This window comes from Arachis hypogaea, chromosome 10 (assembly GCF_003086295.3).
Source record: "Arachis hypogaea cultivar Tifrunner chromosome 10, arahy.Tifrunner.gnm2.J5K5, whole genome shotgun sequence".
In the NCBI taxonomy this organism is placed as follows: domain Eukaryota; kingdom Viridiplantae; phylum Streptophyta; class Magnoliopsida; order Fabales; family Fabaceae; genus Arachis; species Arachis hypogaea.
The window spans coordinates 97,640,946-97,663,706 of NC_092045.1; the positions used below are offsets into that span (position 1 = coordinate 97,640,946).

General features: G+C 34.1%; 3 protein-coding genes across 3 annotated transcripts; 2 read left to right on the top strand and 1 right to left on the bottom strand.

Annotated features, from left to right (window-relative positions):
* The first annotated feature begins 953 nt into the window (after window positions 1-953).
* Window positions 954-2,436, top strand: LOC112716063 (uncharacterized). Its single transcript, XM_025767916.3, has 7 exons — window positions 954-1,289; window positions 1,368-1,410; window positions 1,505-1,575; window positions 1,671-1,765; window positions 1,854-1,921; window positions 2,012-2,122; window positions 2,201-2,436. The coding sequence occupies exons 1-7, from the start codon at window positions 1,085-1,087 to the stop codon at window positions 2,328-2,330; spliced, it is 723 nt and encodes a 240-aa protein (XP_025623701.1). The 5' UTR covers window positions 954-1,084; the 3' UTR covers window positions 2,331-2,436.
* A 731-nt stretch (window positions 2,437-3,167) lies between these two features.
* On the top strand, window positions 3,168-4,970 carry LOC112716065 (uncharacterized). Its single transcript, XM_025767917.3, has 5 exons — window positions 3,168-3,686; window positions 3,773-3,893; window positions 3,988-4,172; window positions 4,258-4,487; window positions 4,574-4,970. Exons 1-5 carry the CDS (start codon window positions 3,290-3,292, stop codon window positions 4,730-4,732), a joined length of 1,092 nt encoding a protein of 363 aa, XP_025623702.1. The 5' UTR covers window positions 3,168-3,289; the 3' UTR covers window positions 4,733-4,970.
* Window positions 4,971-5,022: 52 nt separating this feature from the next.
* Window positions 5,023-15,561, bottom strand: LOC112716064 (copper-transporting ATPase PAA2, chloroplastic-like). Its single transcript, XM_072205181.1, is given in 18 exon segments — window positions 5,023-5,489; window positions 5,491-5,575; window positions 5,712-5,862; window positions 6,032-6,163; window positions 6,542-6,716; window positions 6,974-7,422; window positions 7,698-7,777; window positions 8,196-8,262; window positions 11,428-11,533; window positions 11,839-11,948; window positions 12,454-12,522; window positions 12,667-12,777; window positions 13,101-13,265; window positions 13,898-13,984; window positions 14,137-14,190; window positions 14,292-14,389; window positions 14,654-14,731; window positions 14,815-15,561. Coding segments are annotated over 18 exon segments (2,727 nt in total). The 5' UTR covers window positions 15,464-15,561; the 3' UTR covers window positions 5,023-5,428.
* Window positions 15,562-22,761: the final 7,200 nt, after the last annotated feature.

Sequence of the window (22,761 nt, forward strand, 5' to 3'; positions counted from 1 at the left end):
CTAGACCAGACATTGAGTTGGTCTATGTAGCCAGAAAAATCTTATATTGGACTAAAAAAATCAAAACAAAAAAATAAGGTAAAGAAAATTAAATAAAAAATAAAAAATACACTACTGAAAAGCATTAGAAATTTATAACTAAAACTCAAAATTAAATTGTTGCTTAAAAAGATAAGTTTCAACATTTAAGTCAATAATACAACGACCATAACTCAATCAACTTGTCCTACTCTTGGAAAGTTATATTAATTTTTTGGATAATTAATAGTGAGTTAACTTTTTTTTTTAGTAATTTTCTATTCTATTCCATAGAGATCAGCTTTATTATTTGATGATGTTGATTTTGATGAAATAGAATAGAAATATTAATGAACAAAATTATATTGACTATCAAAGTATTAAATGAATAAATAAATAAAAATTTGTTATAAATGTTAAAGATAAAATTAAATTAAACAAAATATGAAGAATATTTTTTGTTTTTTTAATTAAAAAACTATATTCTTCTCATTAATTATTCAATTTATTTATTTTATTGATTTGTAATATTATTAATTAATATAATTTACAATAATTATTCTATTAAAGAAATGGACAAATTTAAAAGGATCAATTATCAATGAGATACAAGTATACAACTTTATTTTTCATTGGGTTTATGAGAACAACTCATATAATACATTAGAGAGTACTGTAAGTACTCTGCTTCCATCATCTTTAATTATTGTTCTAAGTTTTAATATTTTAAAAAAATGTTAGGGACAAAATTATTAAATATTAAAAATGATTAAAATTAAAAAATAAATTTTACTCTAATTATAATTTTTTTTACTTTATCCATCTCGTGGTTTTAAAAGAGATTGACCTAACATGTATAATGCACTGTCTTAAACTCTTAATTAGTTATTTGAATCAAATTATATAATTTAGGTTGAATTATATTCTATAAATTTGATTATTTTTATGGAGGATATTTTGGGAAAAATTGAAAATTTATAACAGATGGATCAGATTTATTTTTCAGAGTTAGAGGATAAGCAGCAGCGGACACGACAGTAGCCTCCCTGCCATTGTTTGTGTGGAAATGGCGTCACTTGCCACCACTCCTGCCCACGTTAGCAGCAACAACTACTTCCGACGCCGATCAACTTTCAACGCCAAACAGTCCTGTGTGCCTATGACAGTGAGGTGTTCACTGCAACCACCAGTTAGATTCCACTGCCACGAGAGTCGTCGATCTCTGTCTATCTCCGTAGCTCTCTCTTCTTTCCTTCTCACTTTTTCTAACGGTACGTTACCTCTCATCTTATCTTATGTCATCTCATATTTAGCACTCTTAATTATGTGTATCTTCTGCACTGTTGTAGGTGCTCTTGCTGAAGGAAATATTTTCGATAAATATGTTAAGAGGTAGCAATATTTTTTATTTTTTATATATTATACTCTTGGTTTGAATTTTTTTTCTTTTTTATTAATCATATAGTTTGAGTTTCTGTCTATGTAGAAAAAAGCTTGATCCTCTAGAAACGTATGTGCCAGCTGTCATACTTACACGGTTCCAGATCAAGGATTTGGGTAATTTTGACAAAAACTGATTGCTTGTATTTTGAATCGGAAATCTAGACAAGGTTGTAATGCATGCTTATATATAATATGGATTTGTTTATTAGAAAAAACAATAGAGGGTGATGAACCCCAGTTTGGCCTATGCCGCTCTTTACTTCGTTCTGGACCTGCAGCATCCCTTCGTGTAAACATTCGCGCAGTAAGTTAGAATTTCTTACATACATTTTCTTGTTCTTTCTTTTGTATATTAAAGATTAATTAAAACTTTCATAATTTTTGTTTTATAGATGGCGCAGTATGCATTTGACAGTGGAAATGGCAAAACTGCATTTAACAACGTCGACGAATGTCTTAGGTATTTTCATTTGTTACTCAATTTTCACTGATAACAGAGTTTTATAACTTCCATAACTATCCAAACTAACAAAATTCTGTTTTCTGAAAGGTCGCTAGAGGAACTTGATTCCTTGCTTCTGCATGCTTCAAGAAAGGATCCTGAAGCCTCGGTCAAATCAATGAAAGACAAAATCAATACAGCGCTTATCGCTATTGACAGGTGAATTTATTTTAATTAACTTTGATTTGTTCGTTACACGTTGACAGATATATTCTTAATAACTTGTTTTTGTTTCAGTCTCTTACAAACGGTGTCTTCCGATGTGCTAAGTAAAGGGAAGGTTATAGCTGATTCATACAAAGACCTTGCTGAAGTAGAAACAGAGACTTCAGACCCTAATTTAAAGCAATTAGAATCAATACTATGACTAGTTAAAAATGCATTTTCTTCGTCCAACACTTAGTTATGTGAGTTAAAACCTTCAAACATTGTGAACATATTTTTTTTAATAATTTCTTATTCTATTTCATTGACATCATTCTTATTATTTGATGATATTGATTTTGTTGAGGCAGAATAAAAAAATATTAATGAATAATCAACCTAAATTGGTTGAGTGATCACTGCACTCAATTCAAATTTTACTTTAGGTAGACAGCAATTCGACTGAAAAATTAAGTGAACAAAATAATAGAAATATTAATGAACAAAATTGTATTGACTATCACAAAATTAAATGAATATAATTTACAATAATTGCTTTGTTAAAAAAGGGACCAATTTAAAATGATCAATGATCAAACCTTCAATGAGATACAATTTGTTTTTCAATTCGATTTACAAAGACAACTCATATAGTATATTAGAGTACCTTAGGTACTCTGTGTCCATAATTTTTAATTATTGTTTTAATTTTTAAACAAAATAAAATAAAATATATTTCGTAAATTAATGTTAAAATTATCAAAAAAATTTATATAAAAATTTTAAAAAATACGGTAAATTCTAGGAATATATTTTTTATATATAATATATTTTTTATGCGTTAATATTACAAAAATGATCAAAATTATAAAAAAAATTTGAAGTAGAGGATGGATTAAGCATAACACTGAGAGTGAATATATAAACGATATTTCAAAAAGTGCGATGTTTCGTTCCATGTTTAAAAAGCTACTTGGATTATTCCAACGGTCATTAACCGTCTTTTCTTTGTATATAATCTATTAGAAAATTTATTTTCTATTTCTGATTCAAATTTCAGTCTTTCTCTTCTCTACTCTATTCTTTTTTCTCTCTTCTCTTCGCTCTAGAGAAGAGGGAGAGAAAACAGAAAGAGGAGAGTGAGTGAGTTGCAATTAAGGACAAGGAATAGATTCAATAACCATGGATAATCCTTACTTTGTTGTGCCGTACCATGATCCATATGATACTCCTCCACTGAGTCCGAGTTTTTTCAACATTTCCAACCCTACTCTTCTCGATCTTACCAATGTCTCCAGTGGAACCGAATCCAGGCACTCTCAACAAAAGAGTAATGGAATTCAAGAGGCTAATCTCCAACCAACTTTTGATCCGATGATTCAAGATAATAACTCTGTTGGAGGAACAGGAGGGAATAACTTCGAATCAATTCCTTTGTTACAAGTGCATTCTGAAGAAGGTCCGTCGCATGATTTCAACAACGATGTGAATACAATTACGCTGTCCCATTGGCCCCTACCACCAGTCCCGTTTTCTTGTAGCTGTTGTAGTATCCTCAGAGAAATTGTTCACACCAATGGTATGGAGTATGGACTTAACTTTTTCTATTATATAATTTTATCACGTGTTTCTTTTGATATATCTTACTAATATAATTAATTGCAGGATTTAACTCTACGAAAGTTGAGATTCATGGAAGGCCCGGCTTGATCTCTCATGCAATTCAACATCCTACTGTGAATGGGGATTTTGTTTCCACTGGCAACCTTCAATATCAAATGATCGAGTATGTTTTTTTTTTTTTTCAACAATTAACTTCATGCATGCAATCTATTATTCTTCTATTTGATATTTTATGACCAAATTTCAATTTTTGATAGTTTTTGTAGGAGAAGCATTGATGACGTGAAGAATTTCCTAGTTGAGTATTGCAGAGTACAAAGTGCAGCAGGGTACTTTATGTTGCAAGATCCACTATCTGCTTATTATGAGGCCCTATGCACTGGACTTGAATGGGTCGAAGAGTTCAGCGATGACACTGACGATTTGAATGCAAGCAATTCAGGTTGTTCTTTATCTCCCTGTTGGCAAAATGTTATGCTATGTTATGTTGTGTTAAGTTTCAAACATTTTATTAATGGGTAATGTAGATGATGAGAATGAACAAGTGGCTGACAATGGAGTAGGAGCATCAGGAAAGGCTCCTAGAAGATTATCTCTTTCGGAACAGAGGGATAGAGCGGGGAAGATGAAATTGGACGATTTTGCCCCTTATTTTCATTTTCCAATTGAGGAAGCATCGAGGCAAATGAATATCTGCCCCACCGTTGTGAAGAAAATTTGCCGTAAGGAAGGATTATCACGATGGCCTTACAGGAAGGTAAATTTCATTGTTTTTTCTTTCAGCTATCATATGCAATGCTAATAATGTATTGCTTAAGATGCTCCTTTTGATGTGCTTAGCAGATCAAAAGCACTGTAAGGCAGATCTCACAACTTAAGAGAACGATGGAATCAAAAGATGAAAGGTCAAAGGCAAGAATTCAGGCAGAGATTTACAGGCTCCATCTAAAATTAAGAGAGATTTGTGCTGGACGATACCCATCTGGAATAGTTATACCATGATTCAATTGTAAATATGTAGATTTAATTTGTAGGATGAATCTCTGATTTAATTGTAAATATGTACGCGAGAGTTTTGTAATTTTTCCCCCTTGTAAATAGGGTGTGTATTTGAGTTGACTTTGTGGATAATGAATGTGGGATGATAAATGATAAAATGTAAATATTTTTGTACATATGTACGCGAGAGTTTTGTAATTTTTTCCCCCCTTGTAGATTGCAAATTTATTTTTGTAACAAATTCATTGGTTCTTCATTTTACTTTTGTTCTTTCGTCGAAAGCTCGGACAACCTTGAAAAAAAAAACAGAACAAAGAACTGTTTATTTTTACTTTTACAATGATACATAATAGAAGGTTGAACCAAGAAAAGCAAAAAAGAGAGCCATGGCCCTCTTACAAACTTTGATAATCTCTTATTGCTCCTACAGCTTTACATAAATAAATATTGACTACAAATTGGTAATTGTATACATTAAATATCAAAGTATATAAGCAAAGACCTATTTGAATGCACCAAGTGCAGCTAGTCTGTCATGATATTAGTCCATGCTTCATGACCTTTTAACATTGAATAGATAGCCATAACTTACAAAAAGGAGCTTGTTGGTCACAAATACAATTCGGATTTCTGAGATATAATTATTTCATGGATGCCAAATTTGTACTCATACTGTCATTATAAAGATCACACCGCCTCTTATGCATCTTTTAGACTGTACATATCCATGTTTGAATGGATGGAAATAGATTTATTATGTGGCCTTTTTGGAGGTCTGAGACCCATGAAGTTGTAGAAGCAACGAGTTGCCAACCACGAAGATGGAGCTCAAAGCCATCAACCCTCCTGTGATCAAATATCAGGGGTGACAAACATAAATGAACACTTAATAGGTGATAGAAAAGTACATTAATAAACAAGATCAAATATATTGGGGCTAATAGAACTATTTGTCTCGCTAATATGTGAAGGTGTTGCTTACCTGATAGTGAAGGTGTCATAGCAAATTCAAATTGGGGAAGTAAAACTCCAGCAGCAATGGGAATGGCAACAACGTTGTAGGCTACCGCCCAAGATAAATTTTGGTACACTTTTCCCATGGTTGCCTGTGCAAGGTCTAGTGCATCAACAACCTGTAAATAGAAAAGGCATTAGCTATAACTATGATTTTTCGAGATTGTAGCATGGCATATTTGCATCTCTCATATGAAATGAAGTGCAGTGAAAGCAGAAAAGTTGATGATTCTTTTTTTTCTTATGCATAAATGTGAAATAATAAATCGGCATAAAGAAATGTCATACATGAGAAATTTTGTTTCCAAGAAGTATAATGGATGCAGCATCAGAGGCAGCGTTCTCTTGAGCTTCATTTTGTAGAGCAATCCCAACATCAGCTACAGCCAAAGAGGGTGCATCATTTATCCCATCACCAACCTTTGAGAAGAGAGGGGGAAAAAAAAGGAACGTGGCAGTAAATGCCTTTTATCTTAGCTGAAAGTCAATTTTTACAAGAAACACGCACACACACACACACTCTAAAAGGGGGTGCTCAACATTTTATTGAATTCTAAGAGCACGCTCAATTATCTCCAACTTTTAAGTGCTACCAACACCTTGTATTGCACATCAATTTGCCACCACTTTATGAACTCTGAACTTTTACCATACAATGATTCCATATTTGAGTAAGGCCAACATATATATATATATACATAGAGAGAGAGAGAGAATGAGAGAGAGAGAGAGAGAGAGAGAGAGAGAGAATGGGGGGAAGAGGGGGGGGGTCTTAAGTGAGGATGAAAATGATCGTACCATTGCAACATGATGTCCAGAAGCTTTCAAAGATGAAATAAACTTAGATTTCTGCTGTGGGGACAATGATGCTTTCATAAAATCGCTTCCAATCCCAACTGTCTGTGCTATAGTTGCAACTGCCTCTTCCCTGTCTCCTGATAACAGGACCATTTCAATCCCCTTCTGCTTGAGTCTTCCAATCAAAGGCAAAAAAGTCAGCCAATACAGAACAAATGTAGCATAACAAGAATTCATAAATATATTAAATCCTACAAGAAGAACTGTGCAATCAATTTGCATCCCGTTAATAGGAAAGTAAACAAGAAGAAAAGAAAAATCAATATTTTCTTTTTACAAATGAACATGACAATGTTAATTGTGCATTTTGTATAATGCCATAGAACTTTTTAATATTTTTGCTTGAAGGTACACAAACAGCATTAAACATACCTTGCTACGGTAGATTGAGCATCTTCACGTACAACGTCAGATATGGTAATAGAACCAATGATGCCTTCTCCCTCACGTCCAACATAGACAACAGTTTTTGAATAGTTTGAAGATGTCTCTGATGAATGATTCATCAAAGTATGTTCGAGATTCACTAAATCAGAGGGGTTCATTTTAATCTGGAAGCGATCATGGACCCATTCTAAAGATCCAACTGCAACTAAACGCCCATCTATTTCTGCCAATGTTCCAAAGCCTGGTTCTACCAATTGCCCTTGTGTAACTGGAAGGACCAGCTCTAATGACTCAGCTTTATTGATAATAGCCTTTGCAATTGGATGAGATGCTGTTTTCTCCACCGCAGCAGCAATCTGAAGTATTTCTGATTCTCCATAATTAATAGAGCTAACCAAGGAGACAACTGGTTTTCCTTTGGTGAGGGTTCCGGTCTGAAATTGGAGTGTTTCAGTCAATCTACTACTTTTGTACTTAGAGAGCCTTTCCTTCTTTATTCATAAAAAATATTTAACTTAAGCCAACAGTGTAAGAAATTCATCCTATTAATGTCATTAGTTATTTAGGACGAATCTTGATTTGCAATGACACCGATGTATGGATCCTTACCCTATTACGCATGCATAAACATAGTGGCATATGTATGTTTAGTGAAGGAGAAAAGGGGAGGGGTGAGACAACGATAATAGTCCATGGACTTGGAATTTACCTTGTCAAGGGCAATATAATTTATACTGGCCAAGCGTTCTAGCACATCTCCCCCTCTAATAAGAAGTCCTTTTCTTGCCCCTAGTCAATTTTCAAGATGTGTTATGCCTACTTTGTAAAGGCCGGTTAAAAGATACTACTATGTACTTAAAATTCTGAACCAGATTATCAGGCCGTAATATTTCTTTGCAATATAATTTACAAATTTAAGTATTTATGCAAAAACTACACATCTGCTTCCTACTTCAAAAGCGTTAGGAGAGAGAGAGAGAGCGAGAGAGAGAAGGGGGTCCAAAAACATTGAGAGAGAGAGAGAGAGAGAGAGAGAAGGGGGGGGGGGGGGTTCAAAAACATTAGTATTAGAGAAAATTGATTCAGTATTTGAACAAACAGGTTTTATAGCATGACTTGTGGAGGTCACATTTGGAATCAATATTCAAGTAACTTTGAGTAACATGTATGTTAAGTTTAATAAATGCAAAAAATATGGGCAACTTACCAAGGGAGGTGCCAACCAGGATCGCTGTAGGTGTGGCAAGACCCAGTGCACAAGGGCAAGAGACAACCTGCAAAAGGGAAGACTCTTTATTATTTAAATAACAATTAACTCAAAGTAAGTTAGAAACACAATGCATGGTTGTCCTGTGTGATAATTCTCCTTTATACAGGAAGATTAAGTTGTATTCATGCTCTCATCTCTGTGACCCAACTTTTCTCTTCATCTCTTTTATTCACATTCTTGCCATTACATACACAGTTGGTTTCAGATAGATAACATTTCAAATATTGCCTTGTAGCAGATGTCTGAGAGCTGAATAATGTGAAGGGTGAAGGCTATTTGAAATGACTTAAAACTTTTAACACAAAAATATGCAAAATATTAATAATTAGGTTATAGTATATTTTTTGTCCATGAAATTTGTCAAAAGTAACTCCGCCTATGCTACACCTGCAGTACATAGCCGGTCTCAAACCCGAATAAAGGGGGAGGGTTATGTTAGGCCTTCGACAGCCAACATAAAAACTTAGTCGAATATTTATGACATGGATTAAAGGCGTTATTGCGCTAAAGCTAGGTCGTTGCCCAGAAGCAATGCGCTGTATGGATCGCGTACAGTGTTGAAATGAGCAAGAGCCGCAGCATTAGTGTCCGGATGTAGAATTAAATGAGCAAGGGTTCCCGCGTTTTCGTGAACAGACGAAGGTAAATGAGCTAGTTCACAACGAAAAAGGTAAAGGTCAGGGCGACAGAAAGTTGAGATTTGGAACATGACACATAGGCACTTTAACAAGAAAATTCATGGAGGTGATGGATACCATAACAAAGAGAAAGATTAACATCATGTGCCTACAAAAAACAAAATGGGTCGGCGCGAAGGCTAACGAGTTGGATACCTTCGGATTCAAACTTTAGTATACAGGAAAAGTGAAAAATAGGAATGGAGTAGGTATTATCGTGGATAAGCAGTGGAAGAAGGGCATAGTGGATGTCAAGAGGGTGGGTGATTGGATCATCTCTATCAAACTTGTGGTAGAAGGAAGTACTTTTCATGTGATTAGCGCCTATGCACCGCAAGTGGGTTCGGCTAAGCAATACAAGATAAGATTTTGAGAGGATCTAGAGAGTTTGGTCCAAAACATACCTTTGGGAGATAAGATTTTCTTATAAGGAGATTTAAATAACCATATTGGAAGAAAATTGACTGGGTATGGAAGTATTCACGAAAGTCATGGTTTTGAGGTGGTCAATATCGAGAATAAAATTATTTTGGACTTTTCATCAACCTTTAACCTTGTCATCACAAATGCATGTTTTAAAAAGAGAGACAAACATCTTATATAACCTATAAGAGTGGCATGACAAACTCTCAAATCGACTTCTTCTTGTTGAGAAGAGTTGACCGAAAATTTTACATTAATTGTAAAATTATTTCGAGAGAGAGATTAACAACACATATAAGATGCTTGTCATGAATTTTCGCGTTGAGTAAAAGTTGAGAGAGAGTTTAACAACACATATAGGACCCGATAAAATTCCGATTGAAATTTGGAAGGGCCTTGAAGAGAAAGACATCAGTTGATTGACCAAACTTTTTAATGAGATTTTAAGGTTAAAGAAGATGTCAAATGAGTGGAAAAAGAACACCATGATACTTATCTATAAAAATAAGAGGGATATACAAAATTGTAAAAACTATAGAGAAATCAAGTTCATGAGTCATACCATAAAGTTATGGAAAAGAGAGTATGCAATTAAAGACATGTATGATGGGCTATAACTAGTGTGAAAACTCAAGATGATGTGACAGAGAAATTTTCTATTAATATAGGAATTACACTAAGGATCATCCTTAAATCTATACCTTTTCACATTAGTCTTGGAAGTACTCATAGAGTATATCTAAGAACCTGTGTCATTGTGCATGTTTTTTGCCTATGATATCGTCCTTATGGAAGAATCAAGGAAAGACCTAAATAAGAAGATGGATTCATAGAGAGAAGCTCTAGAAGTGTATGGTTTGCACATAAACCGTAGCAATACGAAATATATGGAATGTAAGTTCGACCGCCGAAGGAAAAACCCTAATACAGAGGTAAAGATTGGAAAAAATATCTTACAAAAATTTAAAAATTTTAAGTATCTTAGGTACATCATACAGGATAATGGAGAGATTGAACATGATGTAAATTATAGGATGTAAACAGATTGGTCAAAATGACAGAGTGCGTCTGATTTTATATGTGACAAAAAAGTGTCTTTAAAACTTAAAGGTAAATTCTATCGTACTGCTATCAAACCGGTTATGCTTTATGGTACAGGGTGTTGCGCAGCCAAAGGAGAGCACAAACATAAGTTAAGTGTGACAGAGACGATATTGAGATAGATGAGTGGTCATACGCGATTGGATAGAATAAGGAACGAATATATAAGAGAGAGAGAGTTAGAGTAGCACCTATTGTGAAAAAGATGATAGAATCGCGTTTCAGCCTTTTAGGTGATTTTGACATGTGAGAAGAAGACCAACAGAACACTCAGTCAAGAGGGTGGATGAGATGGAAGATGGACAAGTGAAAGACAGAAGAAGACCTAGGAAGACCATCCATGAGATGGTCAAACGAGATTTACATGTAAACAGTTTCTCTATAGATATGATACACGATAGAACTCAATGACGTCGTTTGATCGATGTGGCCAACCCCACCTAGTGGGACAAGGTTTGGTTGTTGTTGTTTGTTGAAATTTGTCAAAAGTTTCAAAAATGCCCCTAAGGTTTATTTTGTTTCAAATTTATTGCAGAAATTTTCAATTTGCATCAAATATACTCTTGACAGCTAAATTTTTAAGAAGTTTAGGACCAATCTAACAATAATGCATAATAACGATATCTGATATACTTGTGTTGAAGGTTGTTCTTGTAAAATTATTGCTGAATTGGTCATAAACTTTTTGAAAAACTAGTCGTTAAGGAATAAATTTGGTGCAAATCGAAAACTTCTAAGACAAAATTAAAACAAATAAAAACTAGGGGTATTTTTAAAACTTTTAGCAAACTTCAAAGATCAAATATACTTTACCCTAATAATTATCAGCCATGGTCTGGTCATATCAAGAAGAGAAGCTAAGAACCAGTAGAACAAAGTGATCAATGCTCAAGCAACAGGGAAAGAGAAGTCAATCAGGATGATTAGTTTTCATCATAGATCTGAAGTAGAATTTTAAAATCACTCACCAAAACATCTACAGCAAGCTTTAAACTCAAAAGCAAAGGATCCCCTTCTGGGCCCGCAATATCATTGAGCAAAACATCAGGAAATATGTTTGATCCAATATAGTACCTGGAGACAATTGCAAGAAACTTGTTAAAGCTAAATGGTATAGGAGCCATACATGAATCTTTTTTCCTTAGAAGAATTAAAATTGAAAGATAATCATAAATCTTATTGCCAGATTCCGAGACAACTTTTTTTTTTCTTTTGATGTGTTAGAGGCAGAACTATACGGTTTGGATTAAACTTTGAAAATAAATTAACAATAGTCTCGTCTCCGCTTTGTCAAATAAGCCCCAACATTTGATATAATTGATGCAAATCACACGGCAAATTTTTTTAAGGAAATATAGGCAAAGCAGAAATAGACTTACCAAAATGCAAATGTTGCTGCTGACATAGTCATTACGCTGTATACAAATGGCCCTGCTATGGAATCAGCAAGCCTCTGTACAGGTGCTTCACGTGACTGGGCATCCTCAACCTAAATATACAAGAAAGAGCCATGAGTATGACAACATTGGGGAAATTTTCTCTGCAAATGTTTGATTTCCATCTATTCCCTGCATCAATGTGCTTTCAGCCAGGCAGTCTTAAACCATCATTCCCGGATGTGCATGATTTGAAATCATATGAATCAAGTAATTAACAATTTATTTAAATTAGCATACATTCTCCAATAAATCTATAACAATTAGGACTGGAAACAATTATATGATTAACTGGAAAAGCAAAAAATTGAATTGTTATGAAATAATTTGAAAAAAGCTCTAAGGGCTAGCAGAATTTATTGTTTTTGGCCAGCACTTTTAGCCATTAGTCCAATTCTTTTAGTCTAATAATCCAACAATATACTTTTAACCCACACTTTTAAACATTGATGGCTAACTACTGGCCAAAAACAACAAATTCTACTGGCCCTCTAGCATTTCTTATTAATTTTAGATAGCATCTCTCTACTAATCTATCACACAAGACGAAATACTAACCATGCGTACAATCTTGGATATCATTGTGTTGGAGCCAGATGAAGAAGCTTCAATCCTTAAAGGTCCATCCTGAAATAGAATTTGTATGGCCAATCAATTAGATTAGTAACAGCACTCTGAACCAAAGGTAGAAACAAAATTGCACAGGAGCCCTAAATGTGAATGTAGTGCAACAACATAAAATTCAATATACAAGTCTCCATATAACCTTACCCAATTTATAGTTCCTGCAGAAACTGTGAGGCCTTCCTCTTTAAATACAGGAAGTGATTCTCCAGTAAGCATGGATTCATCCACAACACTTCTTCCTGAAATGACCTTTCCCTGCCCAGGTATTTCTAGCATTAGCAAGCAAGAGCATTGAACCAACAATTTTCATCAGATTCTCAATCTTAAGATATGAAGGGATGCAGTTCATTTCAAGCATAGAAGACTTGAAAGTTGAAACTGCTTGTCAGGACAATGTCATTATTATAGTTTATAAGCTACTGATGATTGGGTCAAAAAATCTACCTGGTCATGGGCACCATGAAAGTACTATGCATAATCGAGATGATGATGCTAGAACTTAACTCAGGCACCACAATACTGCTTTATCTGTTTCAATAAAATAGGCTGAATTTCGCTAAACAGTCAGAAATGCTTACATCTATAGGAATAGTCTCTCCAGGCAACACCAACACTGAGTCACCTACTCGGATATCATCAGTTGGGACTTCAACGCAAATTGTGTTAGAACCGAGCACACTCTCTGTAGATGGTGAACCTTCCGATGAAGTAACCACAAGTCTTGACTGAGTAGATATCAATGACTGGCAAAAATACACAACAATGGAATCACATAACACTAAATAATGGAAAATAATTAAGTTTAATAATTACTCCAACAGAAAAATGACACCCTTTACAGGGGAAAGAAAAAAACTATAACTTGATGTATAATACTCATAAATGATGCACTTATTTCAACCAGAGTTCCCAATCTGGATTATTCATTTTGACATATGAAAGTGATAAAAAAATGGAAATAGCAGTCGTAAGATTGAAATTTTAAATAGAAAATCAATATATTTCCTAATTTACATTGCTTCAACTTGCAAAGCCACTTGCATTTAGGCTTCCAAGAAATAAATTTTCACCAAAACTGTTAACGATATCCAACAGAGCCTACAAACATTGGAAATTATTGTTCTTGTAAGCATAAATATGATTCCAGATTGCTGATAGCAAAGTATAGAAAACTAGAAATCGACGGGTTAAAGATCGGAACAAAAATAAATATTTTCAATTGCAACAAGGATGCAAGGGAGACAGAAGAATCTTTAAGAAAAAAAAGGGGTCCAACCGTGGAACACAAGGACTAAGAATACAGTACAGGCAGCATTTTAGACATTCCACTGTGGGATACAGTCAGATGAAAGAGATGAACAATAATGCAACTTACAAGGAGTTCATTCATATCACTAGACGCCTGAATCCTTGCCTTTTCCTCCAAAGAACGTCCAAGAAGCACAAAACCAAGAAGCATGACCTGCATGCTAAAATACACAATCCCTACATGAGAAGCTTACTATTGACATGAACAAGAAAACGCCAATAAGAGAACAAAGTGCTAGATCAAAATGAATATTTTCCAGTTTCAGATATTGGAACATATGATTGTATGAAAGGAAAGAAAGTCACCGGCTCATCAAAGAATGTTGCATCCCAGGCCAACCCGGGGTTCAGTAGTGATATCTACAGAAAGAAGATGAAGTTTGATTAATTCATCAAACGAAAACAGGAACTTGGCAGTCTTATAGCTTAGCAGAACGGTCAAATTCCAAAGAGAATCTCACCGAACTGATGATAAAAGCAGCTATAGAACCAAATCCCACAAGAGAGTTCATGTTTGGTGATCCCTTCCTAAATGCGTTTAGGCCATCAAAGAGTAACTCTGCATTACCATGAATGTAGTACATTAAAAAATTTACAAGTATATTCATAATTAATAACAAGAAGAACAAAACTGTTATAATACAAATAATTATTATTAACTAAAAAATAAAATACATCTTTTTATTATATTATATATAATAAATAAACGTCATTTCCATTATTACATAATAATTACAAAAGTTTCGGTGATGTAGTGCCTTAATTTAAATTTTAAAAGATGTTGCTGTATATGGAAAGCAAGATAGAAGAGAGATGAACCAACCTCGTCCTGGTCCCAAGAGAGCCCCCAGAGCTATACCACCTTTCACATATGAATTGTGAAGAATTTCCAAAACCGATCCTACGAATTATAAAAAGCAAGTTATGATCGTGTAATCCGAATTTAGTTTATTTATATTGGACCAGAATTAGCAGCTGAATTACCATGACCAATGTGAATCCCCAAAGAATGAAGAACGTGCGAAGCGTGAGATCCACAGCACAGCGCCACCAAAGCCCAAGCAAAAGCGACACGGCTGCGGCTTTTGGCGACGAGTTCCTCCTTCTTCTTCACAAGCTCCTTCCACTTCCTGACGTTCTCTGCAACTCCCAAACTCGACGCCCTTCGTTTCGTCGGAAAACCGCACTCGGTCAGCCTCCGGGCCAGGCTCTCCGCAACCGTCGCCGGCTCCTCCACATCCTTCTCCTCGTCGAGCCGCCTGAGCTTGACGGCGGCGGTCTCGGTTAACATGTTGACCACGACCGAGTCAACTCGGTCATCGGCGGAGAGGATGTTCTTGACTCGTGAGACGCAGGCGCCGCACATCATACCGGAGACGTCGAGCAGGAGCGGGGAGTCTGTAGTCTTTAGCTGAGCTGGCTCCGGCGAGGCAATCTCGGTGCGCGAGGAGTTAGATACGAGGAAATGTGGCCGGAGGAATCCCGGGCGGTGGCAGTTGCGGTGAATGTCATTGCGACGGTGATTAGTGGGAAGAAGGGGAAGGAACTGAACATGACGATTTGGTGCGTGGTTGAAGGAGATGTTGGATTTCGGGTAGAGATTGAGCTTGAGGAGTTGAGTCGTCATGGTCATGAACGGGGAGAGAGAGAGAGAGAGAGAGAGGGAAAAGGAGTTGAGAACGTGAACCACGAATTTATCGTGTTCAACTTGTGTCGCACCTACCGTCAGCTCGTTTCGGACAGAGTAAGGTAGCGGCGTGCGTCCAATATCTTTCCAATCCAAACATGCCACGTGTGTAATATCACGTGACATAAAATGTTTAGAACTTCATCTTGGATTAATAAACACACACACTGATACACAGAACGAATTGCAATCAAATAAACGTGATTAAATTATTAGGAATACAGAATACTTGTTAGGTTCAAAATATGATACTTTGTGGATATAGAAATTAAAACTTCTACTATATTTAATAAATCACAATATGAAAATTGCCATGGCTAAAATCAATAATTTTTTTAAAATTATCTGAAAAATAATTGTTCATGTATTATTTTCCAAAGTTCCTTTTTTTATATAAAAAATTACCAATATCCAAGATAAGTGAAAAATTAATGATGATTGAATTTTAATGTATAATTAAATTTTGTTTTTGATAGATAATGTTATCAATAGTAAATGAGCATCAGATAATGAGGGGACGTAACTAACCGAGTTAGCAGAGGTATCTGTTGACCCAAAGGTGAAGTGTTCCAAATGATGTTTAGATAGATTAGTTAATAGAAATGGTCCGAAATTGGGATTTTTTTAAATAAATAATTTAAATATTTTATTTATAGATATAAATAATTGTAATTTATTTATCAATGTATATTTTTTTACTTATTTTATTTATAGTATAACGAAATAAATTTGTGTATATCTGTTTATACTATAAATAAAATAAGTCATATTTCACGTTGCACGTATCACGTTTACATACGTGATACATAAAAGAGAGTGATTAACACATATCTCGTTTACACTACAAATGAGATATTAGAAAAATTAATTTGTTTGCATTGTAAATAAGATAAAGTACGATAAATTACGAGCAGCTATAAAAAGATTTACAATTATTTTGTATTTTTCACAAACATTTTACTTCTTCTTTTTCTCCATTTCTTCAATAAATTTAGTAAAAATGTCTAGTAATAATAGATATATTATTGTAAGTGTGTATTTTAATTGTCATTTGAAAAACAGTTACACTGGAGTTATATTTGAGTATGATAATCCTATTATGTTATACACTCGAAGAATAAATTCTTTATCTGAGTTAAAGAATCTAATATTGACGAATTTAAGTGATAATGGGACAAAAGAGGTTGGAAGAGTTAGGTATAGGTTAGTATCACCGATGAAAAATAGAGTATTTCAGTTTCGTCTATTTTGGCTTGATGGCGATGAGCATGTGCGTCTCACGTTTGATATCAACGGGAGAATTATAACGAACAAATGATGAAACTTTCTGCGGAGGTTGATAATGTTAGTGGTGGTGGCCACTCAAATTTTGTCTAGGATGACCCACGTCTTGCACCATTACCGCTGCACTGTGCTAGTCTAGTGGTAGACATAGACGTGGACGGTAAGGAGTCCGATGAAGAGTATGTTACCAATAGCAACGATAGTGGTTCTTCTGAAAATGAGGAGGAAGAAGAGTTTGTACCAGAGACTCCAATCGGTGCTTCAGTTCGGTATCTTATGCCTGTCCACAACCAATTCCGAAGTTATCACATGTATCTAGTCCTATCATATATTGGATATGGATGCGATGTTCAAAGAAACTTCATTTTCCAATATGGGTGGGGACGATTACAACATAGATGGTGGTGTGAAGTTTCGCATTGGTCACAAATTCAAAAGTAGAAAGGCAGTCATGCAAAGTGTAAAGAATTACAGCATTCGAAGAAGTGTTGAATACCGAGTTGTGGAGTCGAATCGATCAAAGTAACATGTGCATTGCAGGCAATTTGCTAAAGGATGATCTTGGAGTCTCTATGTTGCCTTTCGATAGAATCTCGAATATCGGTAAGCCTTATTTTATAGTGTAATGCATATTCTTATTTATCATGATTATTTTGGTTTTGAATGCCTACCGATTATATTTTAATTCGTTAAGAGATGTGTAAATTTGGCAATCCGCATACCTGTTTAATTCCACCATATCTCAAAATTATCGACAGTTGGATAATAACCTTATATATAGTGTCTTCCTTTCCTTTATATAATCCAACCCATTAGTTACTTTCCCTAGTTTACAAGGTGCAGTTAGTAAGCGAGGTCTCTGTTAAAATGACAAATATTTTAATAAAAAATACATTTGATATATTAAATATTTGAAAAATAAAAAAATAAAAATTATAATAAATTATTATTTCACATTTCATATTTAGTTGGATTTAGAATTAAGTTAAATACGTAAATCCGTAAATATATTCAGAATAATTAACTTTATAAATCAAACATTTAAAAAAGTTATCCGACATAATAAGGTGAATAAATATTTGCTAAAATAAGATATCTAGCATATTCAAAATTAAAATTAAAATATAAAATTTGAATTAAAAAAATAAAAAAGTAATAAATATTTACTAAATAAATTAAATTAAATTTATTAATTAATATTTATTAATAATATATTCCACCACCTAACAGATGCTAATAATATGACAACTAATTTATTTTATGTTACTAAAACAACATCTAATTTAGTCATATATAATAAATACTAAATCTATAAAAATACTCCAACTATAACTATATGCTTATTTAACTAAAAAAGAAAAATAACAACACTAATCTGAAAGTCAATTACTCCAGCGATATAATACCTTACGTTCAGGCGGTTGATGTCATTGTCTTGTGCATTTTTGCACCATAATGTCATATTATCTCAAGAATATCAAAGAGAAATGTCTAAAAAAGAGAGAAAGGAAGTCAAAAAGGGTGTAAGAGTGACATGAGTCACCTTGTAAACAACTTTCTTATATAGACGCGGTCCTTGCTTATCTCATTTATATTATAAGCGAGATAAGCCCGTTTTATAACGCGTGTGCAAATGTGATACATGCAATACAAAACGTGGTTTATATTATTTATAGTATAAACAAGATAAATAAGAGAATACAGATTGATAAATAGACTACAAGTTATCTATATCCATAAATAAAATATTTAAATTATCTATTTAAACAAATCTCGAAATTAGGATGCTTTTTCTTAATATTGTAGAAGATGAGTGATTTTTTTCATTATTTTTTCTATGCGTGAATTACACAATGCCATGGGAGAAAATTTTAAAGGTTAAGTATGATTTTGATCCTTAAAGTTTAGGTCAAAAATATTTTTCGTCTCCATTCTTTTGTTGCATACAAAATCATCCTTAAGGTTTAACTTGATTTTAAAATCGTCATTTTTACTTAAATCTTAAAAATTTGGACCAAATTATTCCTAACAAAAATATTATAAAATAAAAAAATAAATAAAATAAAATAAAAGAAAGAGAGTGTTTGAAATAGAGAGAGAGAGAGAGAGAAAGAGAATAAGGGAAAGAAGAATAAAGGGGAAAGGAAGAAGAAAAAGGGTAAAGAGATAGGTGGTGACGACACCGGGGAGAGAGGACGGACATCGCACACCGCGTCGCCATTTATGCTCCTACACCAGTGTTTGACGTCAACGCCAACAGATCGGTGAGGGAGGATGTTACGCACAGCGTCGCCGTTTCTGCTCCTGTTCTTCGCCGCTCGCCGCTATTCCTTGCATGGTCGCCATTGTTTCGTAAGGTTCCAATTCTTTTTTTTATTATTTTGTTGATTCTTTGATATTTGAAATGCAGATTTTTTGATTCTTTGGTACTGATTTCTACTTGTATTTCTTGTTTATTACATTATTGATTCTTCTATTTCTAATTCTTTGATATTTGTTGATTTGTTAATTACATTGTTGATTCTTTTAATTCTGTTTCTTTTGGTTATTACATTGTTTTGGCTTCTAATTTCATTATTGTTGTTGCTGATGTTGTGATGAAAAAGAAGAAAAAGAAAAAGCGAAACTGAGTATTTTGGTGAAGAAAGTTTATTGGAGAATGGTATTTTGGTTTGAAGGACGATTTTAAAATTAAACTGAATCTTAGAGACAATTTTTTATGCCAAAAAATATTAAAGACAAAAAAATTTTTTAATCGATACTTACAAACCAAAATCACACTTAATCCAAAATTTAATATGTCAGAACACCACAAATTAAAATAACACTGCCGAATTGTATGTGTTTAAAATTTTTAATCATTTAAACTTTAAAGTCAAAACGGCAATGCTATTTTGTAATAAAATAATTATTTAAAAATTTTACTATTAGAAAACAACAATGCCGTTTTGTGAATGTTTTTTTTTAATAAAAAAATGAAAAATAACAGCCATGTTTTGCCTATTATATAAATTTAAAAGTTGAAATTGGTCAAAACAATGTTAGCGTTGTGTAGTAAAAGCAAAAAGTCATTGACATTTTGTACTAACACAAACAAAAAAAATATAAAATTAACTATAAAAAGAGTCCTACCATTATTTTGAAAACATATTACGGAAAAATAGAAGTGAGCAATACAAAGTTTTTTTTTTTTAGATTTTGAGAGTGTTATTTAGTAGTTGACTTTATATATGTTGAGTGAAAAAATTTGTGGATAAATGTATTGAGTATATTAAATAGAGAGTTATGTTAGTTTAAAAAATATGATAATAATTAGATTTTGCATGATACACATAAAGGTATGAGTTTTTTTATGTAAAAATTCATGTGTTATTATTGTTCTTCTTTCGATAACATATGAAGGACTTAATAATATACTTTCTCAAAGTGTAAATCATCAAATACTGAATAGAATGATAAATATTTTGTACAGGCAGCCTGTGCTAGTATTTGGTAATTTCATTCAATTTCAAATAATGCATGTGGCTGATGAAGCCAGTATGCAAGACAAACTTTTGACCAACCATCAAATTAGAGCAAAAATCTCACTTATCAAGTTATATGTTGAGTTCAAAGAAATTGAAGATGTTGATTTTTCAGAACCCAACATAGATAGAATGGGTTATAATCAAGGTTTTGAAAACCGGTTCGGACCGCCGATCGTTTCGTGAACTGTTGAGAAAAGCGGTTCGGACAAAAGGTAAAACCATAGATTTCAAAAACCGCCATCAAACTGATGAACCGATCAGGAACTGGTCGGTCGAACCAAACCATGACCCGACCGGTTTTTGAAAAGGCAATTAAACATCGCCGTGTCACTCACCAGCAATCCCTAACTCTTACTCCATCGCACAAGCCAAGCCCTAATCGAGCTCCTCTCAGTCTCTCACACACACTCAGTCTAGGGAGGGCTCCTCAGTCCTCTCAATCTCATCGAGCTCACCTCTGTCCAGCCACCATCTCGTGCCGCCGCCGTCGTCATTCCTTCAAATAGCCACCACCTCGTGCTCGCTCACTTCCCCTCCATTGCGCAGCAGCCAGCGCAACCTTCGAAGCCACCATCTGCTCTACCACTCTTGCATGCTCTGTCTCCCTTGGTCACTCGGTGTCTCTGTCTCTGTCTCTCGGTGTCTCTGTCACTCTTCGCAACCACAGTGTCTTGCATGTTCTCTAGGTAAATTTTTTAATTAACTATGAATTTATGATTGAACTCTGATATAGTGAAGCTCTGTAAACTCTAAATTTATGATTTACTGATATAGTGAAGCTCTGTGAACTCTGATTCAAGGCATTCAACTGTGAACTGATATGGTGATATAGTGATTGAATAATTATTTTTTTTGTGAACTGTGAAGTGTGAACTGATATAGTGATATAGTGATTGAATAATTGATTGAATAATTGTTTGCCTGTTTCAACTTAACTAAGTTACTGATTCAGAACTGTGAATTTTTTATTTTTATTGGATTGGATTGTATTATTATTGGAATGGATTGTTATTGACTGTTTGCCTGTTTCAATTAAATAATTGAATTGGATTGTATTGTTATTGGATTGCTGGTAATGTTTAGGTATGGATGAGAGTATCAACCAAGAACTACCTAGGAATAATAACTCGGCTTCAAATGAACCTTCTCTTCCTCCCGGATCTAACAAAAGTCAATCACATACTTCTAATGTTCGAGAAAAAACTGATTCTGCTTGGAGATATGTTGCTTTACAAAATATAAATGGAAAACCGCATTACCAATGCTTATTTTGTCTGAGTACTTTTGGTGGCGGGGAAATTAATAGAATGAAAAAGCATTTGGCAAATATAGGTGGAGATATTAAGAAACGTGCTAAGGTCCCTTATGACGTAGAAAAATGATGAGCGGATAATTTATAGGCTTTTTGGCATTATTTTTAGGTAGTTTTTAGTAGGATCTAGCTACTTTTTAGTATATTTTTATTAGTTTTTAAGAAAAATTCACATTTCTGGACTTTACTATGAGTTTGTGTATTTTTCTGTAATTTCAGGTATTTTCTGGCTGAAATTGAGAGACCTGAGCAAAAATCTTATTCAGAGGCTAAAAAATGACTGCAGATGCTGTTGGATTCTGACCTCCCTGCACTCGAAATGAATTTTTTGGAGCTACAGAAGCCCAAATGGTGCGCTCTCAATTGCATTAGAAAGTAGACATCATGGGCTTTCCATCAATATATAATAGTCCATATTTTGTCCGAGTTTTGACAACACAAACTGGCATTTAAACGCTAACTTTCTGCCCTATTCTGGCGTTAAACGCCAGAAACAGGATAAAAGCTAGAGTTAAACGCCCAAACTGGCATAAAAAGCTGGCGTTTAACTCCAAGGAAAGTCTCTGCACATGAAAGCTTCAATTCTCAGCCCAAGCACACACCAAGTGGGCCCGGAAGTGGATTTCTAAATCATTTACTTATTTCTGTAAACCCTAGTAACTAGTCTAGTATAAATAGGACCTTTTAATATTGTATTAGACATCTTTGGATTATTCTTAGATCATCTTTCGATTATCTTTTGATCCTTTGATCAGTTTTATGCTATCTTAGACTTTTAGGGGGACTGGCCATTCGGCCATGCCTGGACCTTCATCACTTATGTATTTTCAACGGTAGAGTTTTTACACCTCGTAGATTAAGGTGTGGAGCTCTATTGTTCCTCGAGTATTAATGCAAAGTACTATTGTTCTTCTATTCAATTCAAACTTATTCTTATTCTAAGATATTCATTCGCACACAAGAACATGATGAATGTGATGATCAAGTGACACTCATCACCATTCTCACTTATGAACGCGTGTCTAACAACCACTTCCATTCTACCTGAAAACAAGCTTGAATGTATATCTCTTGGATTCCTGTTTCACGATGCATGGTTGCCTCTCCTGACAACAAAGCCT

Coding starts and splice junctions, on each gene's coding strand:
- LOC112716063 (XM_025767916.3), top strand. CDS start 1,085: ATGGCGTCACTTGCCACCACTCCTGCCCACGTTAGCAGCAACAACTAC. Junction 1,411..1,504: donor TTCGATAAATATGTTAAGAG/GTAGCAATATTT, acceptor CTGTCTATGTAG/AAAAAAGCTTGATCCTCTAG. Junction 1,576..1,670: donor GTTCCAGATCAAGGATTTGG/GTAATTTTGACA, acceptor TTTGTTTATTAG/AAAAAACAATAGAGGGTGAT.
- LOC112716065 (XM_025767917.3), top strand. CDS start 3,290: ATGGATAATCCTTACTTTGTTGTGCCGTACCATGATCCATATGATACT. Junction 3,894..3,987: donor CTTCAATATCAAATGATCGA/GTATGTTTTTTT, acceptor AATTTTTGATAG/TTTTTGTAGGAGAAGCATTG. Junction 4,488..4,573: donor CACGATGGCCTTACAGGAAG/GTAAATTTCATT, acceptor TGTGCTTAGCAG/ATCAAAAGCACTGTAAGGCA.